General features: G+C 39.0%; 1 protein-coding gene across 1 annotated transcript in view; it reads left to right on the top strand.

The window, feature by feature from the left end:
- Nucleotides 1–17,604, top strand: part of LOC142832353 (transmembrane protease serine 11E) — an 86,931-nt gene that overhangs the window by 57,916 nt on the left and 11,411 nt on the right. The window contains exons 3-6 of the mRNA XM_075942789.1: nt 6,999–7,123; nt 11,590–11,711; nt 13,742–13,809; nt 15,249–15,412. Of these exons, the coding sequence (XP_075798904.1) occupies nt 6,999–7,123; nt 11,590–11,711; nt 13,742–13,809; nt 15,249–15,412 (479 nt within the window). The remainder of the gene's footprint in view (nt 1–6,998; nt 7,124–11,589; nt 11,712–13,741; nt 13,810–15,248; nt 15,413–17,604) is intronic.

Raw genomic sequence — 17,604 nt, forward strand, 5'->3', positions numbered from 1 at the left:
CTTCAAAACCAGCTCTATATATTTATAAAGAAATGTTTAATAAGATATATAAATAAAAATTAATACTTACAAAATGTGTCCATCCATCAGTAATTAAATATTCAGGGTTCCTTAATTTCTTTGAAGATGAGTGTTTTCCTGTGGAGATAAGAAAAGAACCCCGCCTCCAAACCTATCTGTATTTCTTACCATCAGTATGTTCGCCATCCTTATGAAAGAATTGTTATTTATCTTTTCCAAGTGGCTTCTGTTCTTCAAACCGAACCTTTATTAATTTTGATGGTATCCACAATTTTTCCTCACCTGTGGAGATAAGAGCAAAACCCCTTCCCCAACGTAGCACATATCCTGGCTTCCATTGTGAGGTCAGCACATCCTTGAAATAAACTGGTTGATTTAGTTCAGTAGACTTTTCCATTATCCAATGTCTTTCTGCAGCCGTTGTTCCCTTCTCATTAGCGTTGAGAAAATTCAAGGTTAACAAAGCATTATGTAGCCTATTTCTGGGGGTGTTTTCCACCCCTTTCTGTTTGTTCAACATATCTTTTATAGTTCGATTTGATCTTTCTATGACTGCTTGACCTGTAGGATTGTATGGTATACCTGTAACATGCTTGATATTGTAATAATCAAAAAACCGTTTCATTTTCCTAGAAACATAAGCAGGACCATTGTCCGTTTTTATTTGTGTAGGTATACCCATGATAGCCATGACTTCTAATAAATGAGTGATTACTGAATCAGCTTTTTCTGAACTTAAAGCAGTTGCCCACTGAAAGCCTGAATAAGTGTCAATGGTGTGATGAACATATTTTAATTTGCCAAATTCTGCAAAGTGGAACACATCCATCTGCCAGATTTCATTCCTTTGGGTGCCCTTTGGATTAGCCCCTGCAGGCAGTGGCGTTTGGTTATAGAAAGAGCAAGTAGGGCATTTCTTTACAATCTCCTTAGCTTGTTGCCATGTAATTGAAAACTCTTTCTTCAAACCTTTGCTATTAACATGATGTTTTTTATGAAATTCAGAGGCTTGTAGCACACTACCAATCAGTAATTGATCAATTTCTGCATTACCTTGTGCTAGAGGACCTGGCAGACCCGTATGGGATCGGATGTGTGTTATGTACATAGGGCAAAGCCTGTTCCTGATCAAATCTTGAACCTGGAGAAACAATGAGGTTAGTTCAGTATCATCAGGTATAAATTCAGCAGTTTCAATATGTAAAATAACTCTTTCTGCGTATTGTGAATCTGTAACTATATTAATAGGTTCTTTAAAATCCCTTAGCACCATAAGAATGGCATATAATTCTGCCTTCTGGACAGAATTATACGGACTTTGTTCCACCTTATCCAAGTCTTCTGATTTGTAACCTGCCTTCCCTGATTTATTGGCATCAGTATAGAATGTACGGGCTCCAGTTATTGGAGCATCACGGACGATTCGAGGAAGAATCCAAGAAGTTCTCTTTATGAAGTTAAGCCGCTTGCTTTTTGGATAGTTGTTATTAATGTCTCCCAAAAAATTAGCACAAGCTCTTTGCCATGGTTCATTATCTTCCCATAATTTCTTTAGTTCATCAGCAGTGAAGGGCACTATAATTTCTGCTGGGTCTATGCCTGCTAGTTGACGAAGTCTCAGCTTGCCTTTTATAATTAACTCAGAGACTTTTTCCACATAAGTTTTCAGTTTCTTACTTGGTTTATGTGGTAAAAAGATCCATTCCAAAATAATATCATCTCTCTGCATTAAAATTCCTGTAGGAGAAATTTTTGATGGTAGTATGACAAGAATACAATCGAGCTCTGGATTCACCCTGTCCACATGTGCCTGTTGTAATTTTTCCTCAATCATTGTCAGTTCCTTTTCTGCTTCAGCTGTTAATTCTCTGGGACTGTTTAAATCTTTATCACCATCCAAGGTTTTGTTCAAATGAATTATTAGATCAGGTGTTATTCCAATAGCTGGTCGTAGACTGGAAATGTCTCCTAACAGTCTTTGAAAGTCATTAAGAGTCCGTAGGCGATCTCTCCTAATTTGTGCTTTTTGTGTCTTAATTTTTTGCAAACCTATTTTATAACCTAAATAATTAACAGAATCTCCCTTCTGAATCTTTTCAGGAGCGATTTGCAATCCCCATTTAGGTAAAAGTATCTTTATTTCTTCAAACAGTCTGTTCAAGGTATCCATGTTTGAATCGGATAACAAGATGTCGTCCATGTAATGGTATACTATAGATTTGGGAAATTTCTTGCGTATTATTTGCAATGGTTGGTTCACAAAATATTGGCACAGGGAGGGGCTATTTAACATACCCTGGGGGAGGACGGTCCAGTGGTACCTCCTCGAAGGTTGAGAATTGTTATAAGTAGGCACTGTGAAGGCAAATTTTTCTCTATCTTCTTTTTGCAAAGGTATAGTGAAAAAACAATCCTTTAAATCAATAACTATGAGAGGCCATCCTTTTGGTAATAAAGAGGGCAAAGGAATTCCAGATTGCAGAGGGCCCATAGGTTGAATAACCTTGTTGATGGCCCTGAGATCTGTCACCATTCTCCATTTACCTGATTTTTTCTTAACCACAAATACAGGAGAATTCCAAGGGCTGGTAGATTCTTCTATATGTCCAGCATCTAATTGTTCTTGTACCAGCTGTTCTAAAGCCTGTAACTTTTCCTCAGCTAAAGGCCATTGCTTTGTCCATATTGGTTTCTCAGTCAACCATTTTAGAGGCAAGGCTGTTGGTATCTCTGAAGGGACATCAATTGCTTGTTCTTGTACAGCCCGAATGGCCGGTTTTCTCCATTTGTAATATCTTTTAATATTATTCTCAGAACTATAGGCTCTAGAAGTAGCAGGAATGTTAATTTCGGTATTCCATTGTTGTAATAGGTCACGACCCCATAAATTCATTGCGATATTGGCTACATATGGCTTTAATTTTCCTATTTGTCCCTCTGGCCCTATACATTCAACCCATCTCGTGCTCTGCCTTACTCGAGATAGGGTTCCAATTCCCAGGAGCTGAACATTTACATTCTGAAGAGGCCAATACGGATGCCAAGATTCTGGGGTAATGATACTTACATCAGCACCTGTGTCCAGCAGGCCAGTAATAAAAATGCCATTTACACACACTCTCAGTTTAGGTCTTTGATCGTTTATAGAAGTTTGCCAAAACACACGTAACTTATCTTTCTGATCATTATTGCTTGTAACAGTAGGCATGGGGCTTCCTAATTGTCCTGATGAGGCACGTTCTCTGCAGAAACTGGATATGACTGAACCATGTTTGCCATGGGGGCCTGTGAGGCCCCCCCTCTCACGTTTCCCGACTGTATCAGGTTGCCTTGTCTATCTCTTGTAGACCTGCATTCATTCGTCCAATGTCTGCCTTTTCCACATCTTCTACATAAACCTGAAGGCTGAGTCCTCCTATTTCTGTTATTTCTAGAAGATGCATTATTATTATTATTGTTTCTGAAAGATGCATTATTATTATTATTATTTCTGAAAATCCGTTGTCTACAATTCCTTTTCATATGACCCATTTTGCCACAATTAAAACATTTGGTATTCTGGTGTCTCCTTTTACCATTGGAAATTGCTTCTTCTACCCATGCTTCAGTGCCATAATCAAATGTATCAACATTGAGTGTATGCAAGACCCATTCTTCCAAAGGCGCTGATCTGAGCTTTAAAGGCCCCAAAATCCTTTTGCATTCCACATTTGCATTTTCATAAGCCAAAGACTCAATCATTATACGTCTTGCTTCTGGGTCAGATATCCCTATTTGTACAGCCTTAGTTAATCTTTGTAAAAAGTCACTAAAGGGTTCTCTCTGACCCTGTTTAACTCTGACAAATGATTCTATTCTCTGTCCTGGGTCTTGTACCCTGTCCCAAGCCCTTAAGGCTGCTGTAGTACACATGGAGAGTGTGTTTTCATCCAAATTAGCTTGTTCCTGAGGGTCGGAAAAGAGCCCTTCACCTATAATTTTATCTAGGGAAATGTCAATTCCCTTTGCTTTTTCCTGCTGTTCTAAGAGTTTAGCCTCTTGCCTGAATAAGCATTGCCATTTCAATTGTGGTCCACTCTCAAGTACTGCAGAGCTCAGCTGGAGCCAGTCCAAGGGGGTTGCTTTGTTTGTCGTGGCCCAAGATCTTAGCATCTCTTTAACAAAAGAGGCTTGCATCCCAAAAGTCATGACAGCCTGTTTAATTTCCTTGAGGTCATTCATACGGACAGGCTCCCATGTATCCTCCTTGATGACCCTAGGGTTTCTGGAACCAACCACCTTCTCTGTTGTTATTACTGGAAAGGCAGGTAGAGCTGTCGGTAGAGCTTTGTGGAAATTGTCCCGGAGAGATTTACCCACAGATGTAGTTAAAATTTGCCCTTCTACCCTTTGCTCTTCTTCATCAGAATTTAGAAATTCCTCAATCTTTTCAATTCTATTCACTATTGCCTTCTGCAATGTCTGAATCTCCTGTCCAGAATTATGTTCCAAAGCCTTCATTGAGGATTCTAAAGTATGAAGTTTGTCCGTTAGAGATAACATCTTATCTTTGGACATAATTTTTATGGCATAAACTGTGCCTTCTTGTATTGACACTCTTTCCATCAATTTGTCATAAGCTTTAGACAAAATCCAATTGTCACATTCAGCAGTTTTGATTCTCTCAGTTAATGTTTCATTTCCTACAGAAAGGGACTGAATCTTATTGTCCAAATCAGCTGTTCCCTCTTCCATAGTAATGAATTTCTCCTTAATATCAGCCACTAATGTTTCAGTTCCTACAGAGAGGGACTGAACCTTACGATCCAGATCAGCTGTTCCCTCTTCCATAGTAATGAATTTCTCCTTAACATCAGCCTGGAGAGCCTCAAACTTATTCTTGAGAAGATTGTTATCAGCCTGGAGAACTTCAAACCGATTCTCGAGAAGATTGTTATCAGTCTGGAGAACTCCAAACTGATTCTTGAGAAGATTGTTATCAGTCTGGAGAACTTCAAACTGATTCTTGAGAAGATTGTTATCAGTCTGGAGAACTTCAAACTGATTCTTGAGAAGATTGTTATCATTCTCAATTGTTTTTAAGCGTTCTATCTCTGCCTTAAGAATCCTGGATTCGTCTTGTAAAGACTTTATCATATTTCTATTATCAAACCATTTGGTGCCAATGAAAACTACGAATCCCAGAAGGATCCATAGAGGTGGCGCGACAGACACCTCTTGTAAAATCTCCCACATGGTACAATTAAAAAAACTGTTAAATTCTTGAACAGTAATGTGTTCAGACATTTTATTTATAAAAGAAAAAATCTTTTACCTGCAATATTCGGTTCCTGCCAGTTGTTGGTCTCTGTGTTTTTGGAGCCTGTCCTAGAACTAGCTCTTGTAGACCAGGCTGGCCTCGAACTCACAGAGATCCGCCTGTCTCTGCCTCCCAAGTGCTGGGATTAAAGGCGTGCACTACCACGGCCTGGCAGGCCTCAAACTCACAGAGATCCGTCTGCCTCTGCTTCCCAAGTGCTGGGATTAAAGGCGTGTGCTACCACTGCCTGGCAGGCCTCAAACTCACAGAGATCCGCCTGCCCTTGCCTCCCAAGTGCTGGTATCAAAAGCGTGCGCCACCACTGCCCTGCCAAGTCACTTTGTGTCAGACCAAATCTGCCGCTGTGGCAGCTTTTGTTGTAAAACCGCAGGTACTTAAACTTCCGCTAATTCAGGCAGTGGGGTTCCGCTGTAAAACTTAGCCAAGGCAGGCAGAATGGGCCTGTGTGGCCGAGTATGTCTCGGACTCGGCACTAGGGCCGGAGTCACGAACTGAAAAACAGCACCCAGGAGGGTGCTGTGTTAGCTAGCGGGCTACCCGCTTGAGTCGAGGGCAAAATAGCCCGACGTTGGACGCCAAAATGTAGCGGCGTAAACGAATGCAGACAGTTTGTAAAGATATATATAGTTTTAATGTAGAAATAGACTTACAGAACCACCGTTCCCGCGGAGACCAGGAAAGTAGAAGAGGAAGCTCAGAGCACGCTCGCCAAATTTATAGGCAGACATTAGCCCGAGGCGAACACGCCCCCTAAGGGGCGGGACTTATCCCTACACAGAACTTCCCCACCAGGCCATGACATTCTTTCCATCTTTCACGTATTGGATGAGTAGAATTTTAGAAAGAAGCCCATTCCACTCAATTTATAGACATGAGAAATAGCTAATTAAAAAAAAAAATCAGCCAAATCCTTACCAAGCAGTGACTTTTTTTTCTTCAGTATTTGAATTCTCTTACCAACTGGAATATATAATCTGAATAACTGGCAGTTGAATTAATCAAACAAAAGTCTGGTTTACCTTCAGGTGTTAGGACTGAGCTTTGAGGAAAAGATGAAGTCACACAAAAAGGGCTCCCAAAACATGACAAAAACTTATAGATAAATATTAGCTCAAACACTAGGGATTTTAGGAGGACTTCCATAATCCCTTCTGTGCACCCTCAAGGTTAGGTTTGGAACTGGATCATGAAATTGGAAGGCAAGTCGAATTAGATCTGCAGCGTATTATGCAGTTTATGCTTTACCACATTTCATAAGCCATTGAAAATTCTACTGTCTAGAAACAAGCTTTAAATGGATAGCTCTACAGCACCTACTCTGTAGCTTGTAAGCTGCTTGTGGGACACAGGACAGCTAACTAGTCCAGAAGCCCCATGTATAAGCCAAGCACTCTTGTTATTATTTTATATATAGAACTATTGTTTAGTCCTTACAAATAATGTTTAGTTCCTATAATATAGGGACTATTCCTATCATCTTTGTGCCATAAATAAAGAAAAGAAACAAATTACTTGCCCAAGGTCAGGCAGGGTTTGTCTCAGCAGCTGGGAACCAAGACAGCACACGGCCATCTGAAAGTCCAGTGTTGCTAACTTGTCCAGAGTGTACCTGAGAAATGTACGGCCGTGTAATCCATCTGTTTACTCCCTTCCTCAGGCCGCCTGTGGTGAGGGCCAGGAAGAGAACTCGTGTGGAGCCCTGGGTTATTGGCCTCATCTCTTTTTTGTCCCTGATTGTCCTGGCTGTGTGCATTGGGCTCACCGTTCACTATGTCAGATATAGTAAGTATGAGATGCCATGGTATCATGTGACCTACTCCAGTTATTTCCTCATGGAATTTCCTGTTTTGTCTTGCCTCGGGGTTGTTTCTTCATTGCTATGATTTATTTGCATAAGAACTCTTTGACTGCTTTGTTTTTCATTTTAATCTCCACAAACCAAGGAGGCTTCATCCTTCCATCTTTAAGGGAACAGCGCTTCCTACTAAGAATAAAATGCTACTTTCCTTAATAACTGGGAAGTGTATGAAGGGGCCTTAAACAGGGGAAGACCACAGATTAGCTAGAATATGATGTCTTGAATTAGCTGAGGTCACAGGACAATAACCTTGATTTAAAAAAAATCTAGTTCATCAAAATCTTAATATTTCAATAAATGAATTAGACACTGAACTATGATGTAAAGCTAAACTCTGTTGTGCACTCAGTAAGTTGGAAAGATGTTCACAATGATGTGTTATTAAATAAGTGCCTATGTTAACTTAAAATCTTATTTCAGAATGTGATGATGACAGAGGACACGATATGCTGAGCTTAATTATGAGGGGCTTCACTTTGTGGTAACCAGGTCTCTCACTGCCAGATGAACTGCTAGTTGCTGTTATGAAGAAGGTACCCAGGGGACTACAGAGCTATTCTTCCAGGATGTAAGAACCCTTCTGAAGTTTCCCTGTACTGTGCCTTGCGTTTTAATTAGTTGACTCAACTATGACCTCTTAGCTTAATATCTCCCTGAGTGACTAGATTATATGTTGATATTGAAGGCTTTGAAACTTTAGAAGCTAATCACTTGATTCTAATTTAATTGGGAATCTGAGGCAGGTGTTTCGCCTACAGAGAAAGAGCTATCTGTAATCTGTTTATCTTTATGCGCTATCTACAAAGTACAATCTCAATTTCCAGACCACAGTGGATACATCTCTTTTGGGTGGTTAAAAAAATGCTTAAAACAGATTTTCTTTGAGGTGCTGTTTATACACATGTAGGTCTTTAAAGCTGGGGTATCTTTATTTTGGTAATAGAAATTTCTCTGGAACATTTTTAATACAAAAGAGTTGCTAAAATAACATTGCGACACAGATCTGTTATGAATATACTGAGCTTCATTATGTTGTAAGTATTATTATTTCTCTATGCATATGTAAGGTTATAACTTACTCGGTTTTATATTTCAAAAAGTTTTAATATTCCTGGCATATATTAAGTCCCTTATAAATGTTTATTTAATAGTGAGTGACAAAAACAAGTGACGTGGTTTTAGGAGTATCTGGTTTCATAAGAAACCCCTTGCAATGTTAGAGACTTGGTCACTTTTGTGAGAGAAAAGCACTTCTTCCTCCATCCCCTTTGCCTCTTCCTAAACCAAGTTGTGTAAGGTGATGGATCTTACTCACACGTGTACACTGAAAACCAGGTCATGTTTTTCAGTAACTGGTTCCTGCGTCATATTGTGTGGATGATCAGCTCAGAAACTGTAACACAGGACTTCCCACACACCACACCTGAATAAATAGTAATTCTTGTATGTTACTGTTTTGTATGTGATGTGTGATTTGCCATCTGGGGGTGGAAACTAACAATGGAGTAACTAAAACAATGAGCATTCTGTAATTCTCATGCCAAACCAAATAGTTGTGTTACAGAGTAAAGACATGTGACTAGGTTTGGAAAAACATCATTTTGACCCTCACTTTATGAAATCAGGACACACACACACACACAAACACACACACACACACACACGTACACCCCCCACAAACATATTATACTGCCTAATAAGGTAAAATAAAATGCAGAATAGAATAGCAGTAGTTTATAAAGATAATTACACAACTTTTCAATATTTCAGTAGCTTGAAAACTTTTCTTTCAAGCATGTATATTTCAGGTACTTGCCTGTTATTCCTGACATTTTGGCCATTCAAGGTAAGATTTGTATAGAAGGAGAAGTAACAAAAACACTCCCTCTCTCTTGTCCCCCACTTAAGTTGAGATTACTCAGAAATTCCTGAACTTTTATTGTCTCCAGCCTATGCTTTTTCTTCATACTTCATTTGCTACTTGGGCCTGTTAAAGTGACCATCAATTTCTTTTTCTGTCCTGCCAAATCCTCTAGATTTGGCCAAGGTATTAACTTTGCCAGGGTTTTTTGAATTAATGTTATATTAAAATTTCGTAATTTTTGAAACCTGCAAGAAGGCTCATTACACAAAAGTGCTGGCCATGTATGACTGACCATTTGATTTTGATCATTGGAAGCCATGTAAAGGCATAAGGAGAGAGTTGACTCCACAAGTTGTCCTCTGACCTTCAGATGCTTCCCATGGCATTTATGCCACACACACGTGTGACCTGCACACATAGAATTTTTTGTTTTATTTTTCAAGATAGGGTTTCTTTGTGTATCAGTCCTGGCTGCCCTTGAACTTACTTTTAGACCAGGCTGGCCTTGAATTCACAGAGATCCACCTGCCTCTGCCTCCCTAGTGCTGGAATTAAAGCTTAAAGTAAAGGAGTGCACCATCACCACCTCTCTCTCTCTCTCTCTCTCTCTCTCTCTCTCTCTCTCTCTCTCTCTCTCTCTCTCTCTCCCAATAGTTTTAATGAGTGGGTATTTGTATTGTACAGGTTTTTTTTTCTTTTTTCTTTTTCTTTTTTTGGTTTTTTTGAGACAGGGTTTCTCTGTGGTTTTGGAGTCTGTCCTGGAACTAGCTCTTGTAGACCAGACTGGTCTCTGCCTCCCAAGTGCTGGGATTAAAGGTGTGCACCACCACCGCCCTTGGGTATTTGTTTTGTTTTGCTTTTTTCATTCTAGGACATTCAAAGGAGTCTGTGCTTTGTTTTGAAATTTTGTATTTTTTGGCTTTGTCACTTTATTTTTGTCAAGTTATTTACATTGCTGAGACTGGAAATCCCTAAATAAAGATAGCACAGCTTTCTAAAGGGGTTATTGTAAGGCAAATGAGGTGTAGGAATAGCCTGAGTGCCTACACCTGAGATGCTAGTGCTTGGTGTTAATTCCCTTTTTTGCTGGGGTTTAAGGGAAGAATGAAAAGAAAGAAAGGAAGAGGAAAGAACTTTGCTGTCTGACAATGGTTTTGTACCCTGTAAAGATTTGTCACTTGTACTGGTCTAATAAAATGCTGATTGGCTAGTAGTCAGGCAGTAATATAGCTGGGATGACCAGAATAGGAGAATTCTGGGAAGAGGAAAAGCTCAGTCTGCAGTCATCACCCAGACTTAAAAAAAGCAAGATGAGAATGCCTCACTGATAAAAGTTACCAAGCCACATAGCTAACACAAACAAGAATTATGGGTTAATTTAAGATGTAAGAATTTGTTAATAAGAAGCCTCAGCTAATAGGCAACCAGTTTTAAATTAATGTAAGCCTCTATATGTTTCTTTGGGACTGAATGGCTGTGGGATCTGGTGGGATAGAAATCTCTGTCAACAGAGCCTGAGCCTGGGTGGGGCATAGTCCATTTTCTTACAATAACTATTTTCAATGGTCTTAGGCTACTGTTATGGTTGCAATGCTTGGTACAATATCTCTCTCACAGAAATGTGGTAAACATTAATATACATGAAAGGTAGACACAAGTTTCCAACTAATTGATGTGTAGAAGAGGAAATTTGTACTACATTGACCCTGCAATATGTCAACAAACCAGGTTGTATGAATTGGCAGTAGAGACTGGACACCAGACAAGACATCCCCTAAACCTAGAGGTGGAAAACGAGTTCTCTGACAGAGGAGTCCAGTAAACCTATATAGTGTCTATGGAAGGTTACACCAGGTGGGAATTCTAGCTCCCTAAATTTCTGCTTTCTGGAGTTTGAGTAGTGGTGGCAGACGCCTTTAATCCCAGCACTTGGAAGACAGAGGCAGGCGGATCTCTGTGAGTTCGAGGCCAGCCTGGTCTACAAGAGCTAGTTCCAGGACAGGCTCCAAAGCTACAGAGAAACTCTGTTTCAAAAAAAACTTAAAAAAAATTCTCCCTCCGCTCATTTCCATTTCCAGTGAAAATACATTTTCTCAAACTAGAGTTCAGAATTGATGAGTCGTTAATGCATTGGGAGGGTCTACTTCTTTAATATAAAATAATTCAACCATTGGTAGCTTCTCAACACAACCTGATGTGCTCATTCGGCTGGCATGGCCGCATATTCTTTGGGCTAACTAGGGAATGGATAACCGCTGAGTAATTAGCTCACAGTTCCCATGCGGTATTCGCATGGCACTCCAGAGCACCAGGCGTTTCTCACAAGTTTTACAGTCTATATAATACAGTGTGATAAGTATATCCCTTTATTCTGAGATCACCCGGGAGCCTGGAACAGGATGATGGAGCTGATGACCATCAGCATTCCTTCTTGTCTTAGTGTTTTAAGTAAGCACCAAGTGGAGTCATAATCACGCTTTATATATCTGATAAAGATTTTGATGGGTTTTACTTCTTCCCTTGTAGATCAGAGGAGGACCTACAATTACTACAGCACATTGCCATTCACAAGTGATAAGCTTTATGCTGAGTTTGGAAAAGAGGCTTCTAAAAATTTCACAGAAATGAGCCAGAGAATTGAAACTATGGTAAGTGACATCTTCTCCATGCTTATAACACTATGCTTTACTTGTAGACATCAAATACATCCATTTGGTGTATATAAGACATTAGTATTCATCCGGGGGAGGATTTAATAGTTAAGAAAACAGAAAACCAGCAGCACAGAACAAAAGAACAAAGGCTTGAGTGATGAATTCCCATCGCTATATTACCTCAACCACAATCTGGAAGGTTCTTGGCTAGTGAGACAATTTACATATGATGTGATGGAAAGAGAATTGAAGAGAAACTCCTATCAGCTGATGTCAGTCAGTGCCATGTCAATGTGTGGCAGATCACCTTTCGCTCCAGACAAATATCCTTGTATGTTAATTTAGGTATTAGGTTAATGTAACTTGCACACATGTCTTTTAGTTTTAATATTCTGAATAGAGACAGAATGGAAATAACTTGCATTGGCTTGTTTTTGTTGCTACCATGAAATACTTCAATAGTATATATTCTAGTGAATGGAGGTTTATTTTGGTTCCTGGGTTGAAAAGTGCTGGGTTAAGGGTTGCATCTGATGATGGCCTTCCCTTCTTGGCAGATTCAGCAGGGGACTTTACCACATCACTAGACAAAAGACAGAGAGCGGTTGAGTACTGAGTCTCTTCTGCTCTCTCTCTCTTCTTCAGAGCCACCAGGATTCAGTCATGGGCTCTGCCCTCATAACCTATCTAGTCTGACTCACCTCCTGAATGCCCCACCTTTAAGCACTATGGTTTTTCACTCTCTTACTACATTACAATGGGGATTAAATTGCAGTTTCGTGAAGTCCTGGGAGACGTTCCAACCATGTCTAAACCTTAGACCAACTGACACCCTTTCAGAGAAACTGCGCATTCTCTGAGATCCTGGTGGCCTGTGTACTTGAGAGTGAGACATGTGTTCCATAATATTAACACACATGTAAAGAAAGAAAGGGAATGGAGCTCAGAAAGTCAACATGCTACTATATCCCTTTTGTTTGTTTGTTTGTTTGCTTGTTTTTGCCATTTGTCAAAATAAACTTTCTAAGATCCAAATGGATTTCAATTTAAAGTAATATAGATATTTAGTAGCTTCCAAATCAATAATTTTGAAATTACTTGATAAAAATAAACCCTTAAGTAAAAACTTCCAAATGAATCACCAATACAAGGACATATCCATATGATGGTCACAGTAACATCAGTGGAGGACAGATTCAGGAATCAAAGAAATAGAAGAATAGAAGAAAAAAGCTAACTCTTTCTGCAATTCACCCATTTGTGTTCACTCTGTCCTGAGACGACTTACACACTGAAAACAAGAAGGAACTGAAAGCTTTACTTGCTCAAGTCCTGAATTTTAAACTTCAAATTCATTTGAACTACTACAGCAAGAAATAGTTTCATAAAAATACTATCATCTTACTAGAGAAACTTTGTAGCTGTGTTTTTTCAGAACTCCAGTCAATGAGACTTTCTTGGAGCATTTCCACTGTCGAGCTGGGCACCCAGTATATGAGCACACTTAGTTACCGTCTCATACAACACTGACGCACATTCATTTTTACAACCCGCTCTCACTTAGGGAGACTATTCCCTTCCTTCTCCAAAACCACCAGTCCAGACAATTTCTTTCTCCTTTAAGTTGTTTGACTCAGGCATTTTGTCACAGTGATAGAAATGTGAAAAACTAAGATAAATGTTCCATTGTTCTTGTCTATCTGCTGTAAAATTTCTTAAATCAGGAAGTGGAGGGCGAACTGTTTCAAGGAAACAGCAGGCTCACTGTCTTTGATGTCCTTCTGAGCAGAAGGTATAGGTCTGCGCTGGCCTCAATGTGGCTGTCATTCTGAATGCAGAGCTCAGCTCCCAACACTGGGTAGGATGCCAGAGAGGATTCTTCAGGTTCAGTACATTATGAATGGTCTGTGTTTTGTTTGCTCACTTGTTTTGTCTTGTATTTTAATTTGCTCCAAAGCATTGGAGTAACATGAAGAATTTGAAAAAACTGCTTTTGTTGATGAGTTTCAAATGTCTTTTAACAGGTGAAAAATGCATTTTATAGATCTCCACTGAGGGGACAACTTGTCAAGGCTCACATTATCAAGTTCACGTATGTAGACCTAAGATGTTATTCTAGATTTAACTTAATGTGGAAACAACATTTTTTAATGCTAAAAATTTTAACTTGGTCAGTAATAAATATATATTAAAACACTGATGATTTGATGTGATTCAATTTAACAAGCATTTATTCACCTGCTCTATGAAATCCATAGACTAAAGTGTACTTTAGTTTGTAATTTGAAAATGAACATGTGCAACATGCCTGTTGAGGACAGGTATAATCATTGGTGCCAATGATTGTGTGTGTGTGTGTGTGTGTGTGTGTGTGTGTGAACTAATCATCAGATTTGGGGACTGAGTAGCTAGCAATACCCTGGCAAATGAGATCTTTGTCTTCATGTCTTGCATTACCCACCCCCTATCCCAGTTAATTTAGCCTATTTCTTCTGTTCTGCATTTTTATGCTCCAAACATTTGCCTAAGGGGATTTTGAAACTCTTACCAATTATTGCTAAATAGCAAGTTCGGAGCATAATTTCCTACTGTTGTTCTTTTGTGTTGGAGACAAGGTCTTGTGTTGTAGTCCAGGTTTGTTTTGAACTCCAATCTTTTTGCCTTAGTCTTCAGATTATAGGTGTGTAATTACCTGGCAAAACACAACACTTGAAGTAAAATGCTACTATGGATCTTAAATAATGTATTCTAACACATATTATTCATATTCTTCAAAAACGGGATGAGAACTGTTTACAGTATTATTTAAATGATACCACTCTGAATTAATTCCCAGTCTGTGATTAGTTGATATCTCTGATTTTATCCTTAAAAATTGTATACCTGAGATAGTGTGTTTTGGCCCTCTACTTCATAAATTTTCATTCTCGTAAGGGGCACATCATCCACATGGCGTCTTATGCTTATTGGGATCTGTTTCTATGTCCAGTCTAAGTGGTTTTCCTGATTTCTGTAACAATTTGCCTGTTCCTTCCCACCTGGCAAAAGGCTGCATGGTGAATTCCCTAACTCAAGAAGAATTAATCACACCACTGAGAAACCTGAGGTGCCAGACAAGCCTCTTTCACCTGGGCCTCTTAGTTCATAAAATAACTAAGCACCACCAGTTTAACTCTCTTGTCCTTTCCAGCTTGCCAGATTCATCTTAATGATCTCCTGTCGCTTGTTCTTTCTTCCTTTGGGGCTGTAACATGAAGAAGCACAAGTTTAGGGGAAGCATGAACACTTAGAGAGCCAATGAGTTAAGACACTAGAAGAACACAGGAGCAGAGAAGGTGGATCTGATTGATGGAAGGACAGGAAGCTGAGCTCAATGTTTAACTTTTAAGAAAACAAAGTGTTATATATAAAAAAGAAAACCAAAGAACCATTCATAATAATTTCACTCACAAACTTGCTCCCGCCCTCAATTCTTTCTTTACTTCCCCCCTCTCTCTTTCCCTTCCTTATTTATTTATTTTTGAACAATAGTAAAGAATATGATGGAGTGTCGGCTCACATGCTGCTGATTTTTCGCATCCGCTCTACTGAGGATCCTGAAACTGTGCACCAAATAGTTGAACATGTTCTGCATGAAAAGCTGAAATATGCTACAGGACCCCCCAGTGTTGATCCTGAATCGGTTGAAATTAAAAGTAGGTTGGTGTGCTGTGCTCTTACATAACATAATTTTAAAATAGCTTTAAACATTCAGTTAAAATTTTTTCCTCCCAAGAATTGTCTTTATTGTGCCTTGTATGTTGGATCCAGAGCCTAATTATACATGGAAAAAGTGGCATTGGATATTCTTCTGCTGTTGTTGCTTCCATTGCATGTTCTGAGAGTATGCATGCAGGGAAAGCTTTAATATATTTTCTCATAGCTACTTCTTAAGATCATTTCCAGTGAACAACTGTAATTCACATATATTCATTTTTGTGTGTTGCACAACTGTATTTAGAGAGATTGAAGTAGACATTTTTGTTTGTTTATATTTTCTGAGACTACAAATGACTATGCAATAATATTTTATAGTTCATGTAAGGACAGTTGCCCTATTGGTTCATGACTCCATATCCATGGAGTTAGAAAGCCACATTATTTTTGCAAAACCAAAAATATTAAAAATTATTGTTACTGAGTATAAACATTTTCTTGTTATTTCTGCAAACAACAGTTATCTGCCTCGAATTTATATTATCAGGTGCTATAGGTAATCTAGAGATATTTAAAGTGTTGAGGAAGATGTATATGTGTTACATGCAAACACTGAACCATTTCCGAGCGTGGTTGGTGTTTTGACATCTTTGGGAATCCTTACACTAAACCTCTATAGATGCAGAAGGACAGTGCATTTCATTATTGTTGCAACACTGTGAGAATGGTACACAAACCTAAGCTGACTATTTCTAATTCCCCTCTTAATATGACACATCTTTTCAAAGCTTTCTGTCTTTGGCTCATTGATGAGAAAGGAAAGACTGGGTAGAAAAGGGTCTATAAATTTCCCTATCTTTCTTTCAGTATGATTATTTTCAGCTAAAACAATGAGCTAATAGACACAAATAATTGAGCCACAAAATATGATAGGGTGTCAAGTACATTTGTGCTTACTAGAATGCCATTGCTTTCTTCCTGGGTTCTACAAATTTCTTGTTCAGACACAAACATGCCCTTCTTTGCCGCCACTTCTCCCTCCATTTTTGGGGCTGAGTTGAACACATTTGTCTGCTTGTCTTGCTATGTTGCCACGTGTTGTGTGTTCACCAGGATTCTGATTTCACAGAGCATCACAACTGATACTTGCAAGTGGCATTGTGAGACATCACAGACACACAAGTTCCATACACTTTCTCCGTTCATACTGTGTTTGAATAGCACACTGGGCTTCCCTTTCAAAGCACACGTCACAAGACAAAATGACTAAGGATTTCAGGGTAGTAACAGAATGACATGAAAGCAAAGCACAAAGCTATTCTTGGGATGGGAACAGACAAAACCTGCACTTTTAGAAAGGAGTTTTGGTAGAGGATAGATGTAATGAAACAGATTATTAAAGTAGCTGAATTGCAATTGAGATTCAATAATCCATCTTCCTTATGTCTCCCACTTCCCCATGATGGCATGATGGAGAAGGTAAAAAGGAAGATTATATTGGGACTGGAGAGATGCCTCAGAGGTTAAGAGCATTGACGGCTCTTCCAGAGGACCCAGGTTCAATTCCCAGCACCCACATGGCAGCTCACAACTGCCTGTAACTCCAGTTTCAGGGCTCTGACACTATCACAGAGACATATATGGAGGCAAAACATAAATGCAAATGAAATAAAAATAAATAAATTTAAAAAAGAAGAATGTCTGTAATACAAACCTCAGTATGTCAAAATCATTAAGTACCAGAAGATAAACTAATAGATTAATATGATTTCCCTTTAGAACACCTGTCTATGAGTTCAAAGAGAATCGTTTAAGTCAGGAAATGTGAGTGCTTAGGCTATTCTGTACCCTTTACTTGAGCAAGTGTTTGCATATGACTAGGTCCTGACTGCTGAGTGTTGCCGAGGTAAGGATCTAGCTGAACTGAGAGGGAAGTTGTGGGTGGTCTTGTATATCCAAAACCCTAGCAGAAAGGAAATTTAGAGAGGAGAAACATTATTTTTAATTGTGCTCATGGAGCTGAGGATCGTGCTACATGTAAGAACTATGCTATTTCATAGTAAAATGTTCTGAAATGATGTTTAGTAAAACTATTATTGCACTTAAGGAATCAATATTATAGTTTATTTAATATTTTTCGAAGAGGGGCCATTTACTCCCAGGATCCTATTTTCTGGTTTAAAACTCACAT

This window comes from Microtus pennsylvanicus, chromosome 12 (assembly GCF_037038515.1).
Source record: "Microtus pennsylvanicus isolate mMicPen1 chromosome 12, mMicPen1.hap1, whole genome shotgun sequence".
NCBI lineage: Eukaryota > Metazoa > Chordata > Mammalia > Rodentia > Cricetidae > Microtus > Microtus pennsylvanicus.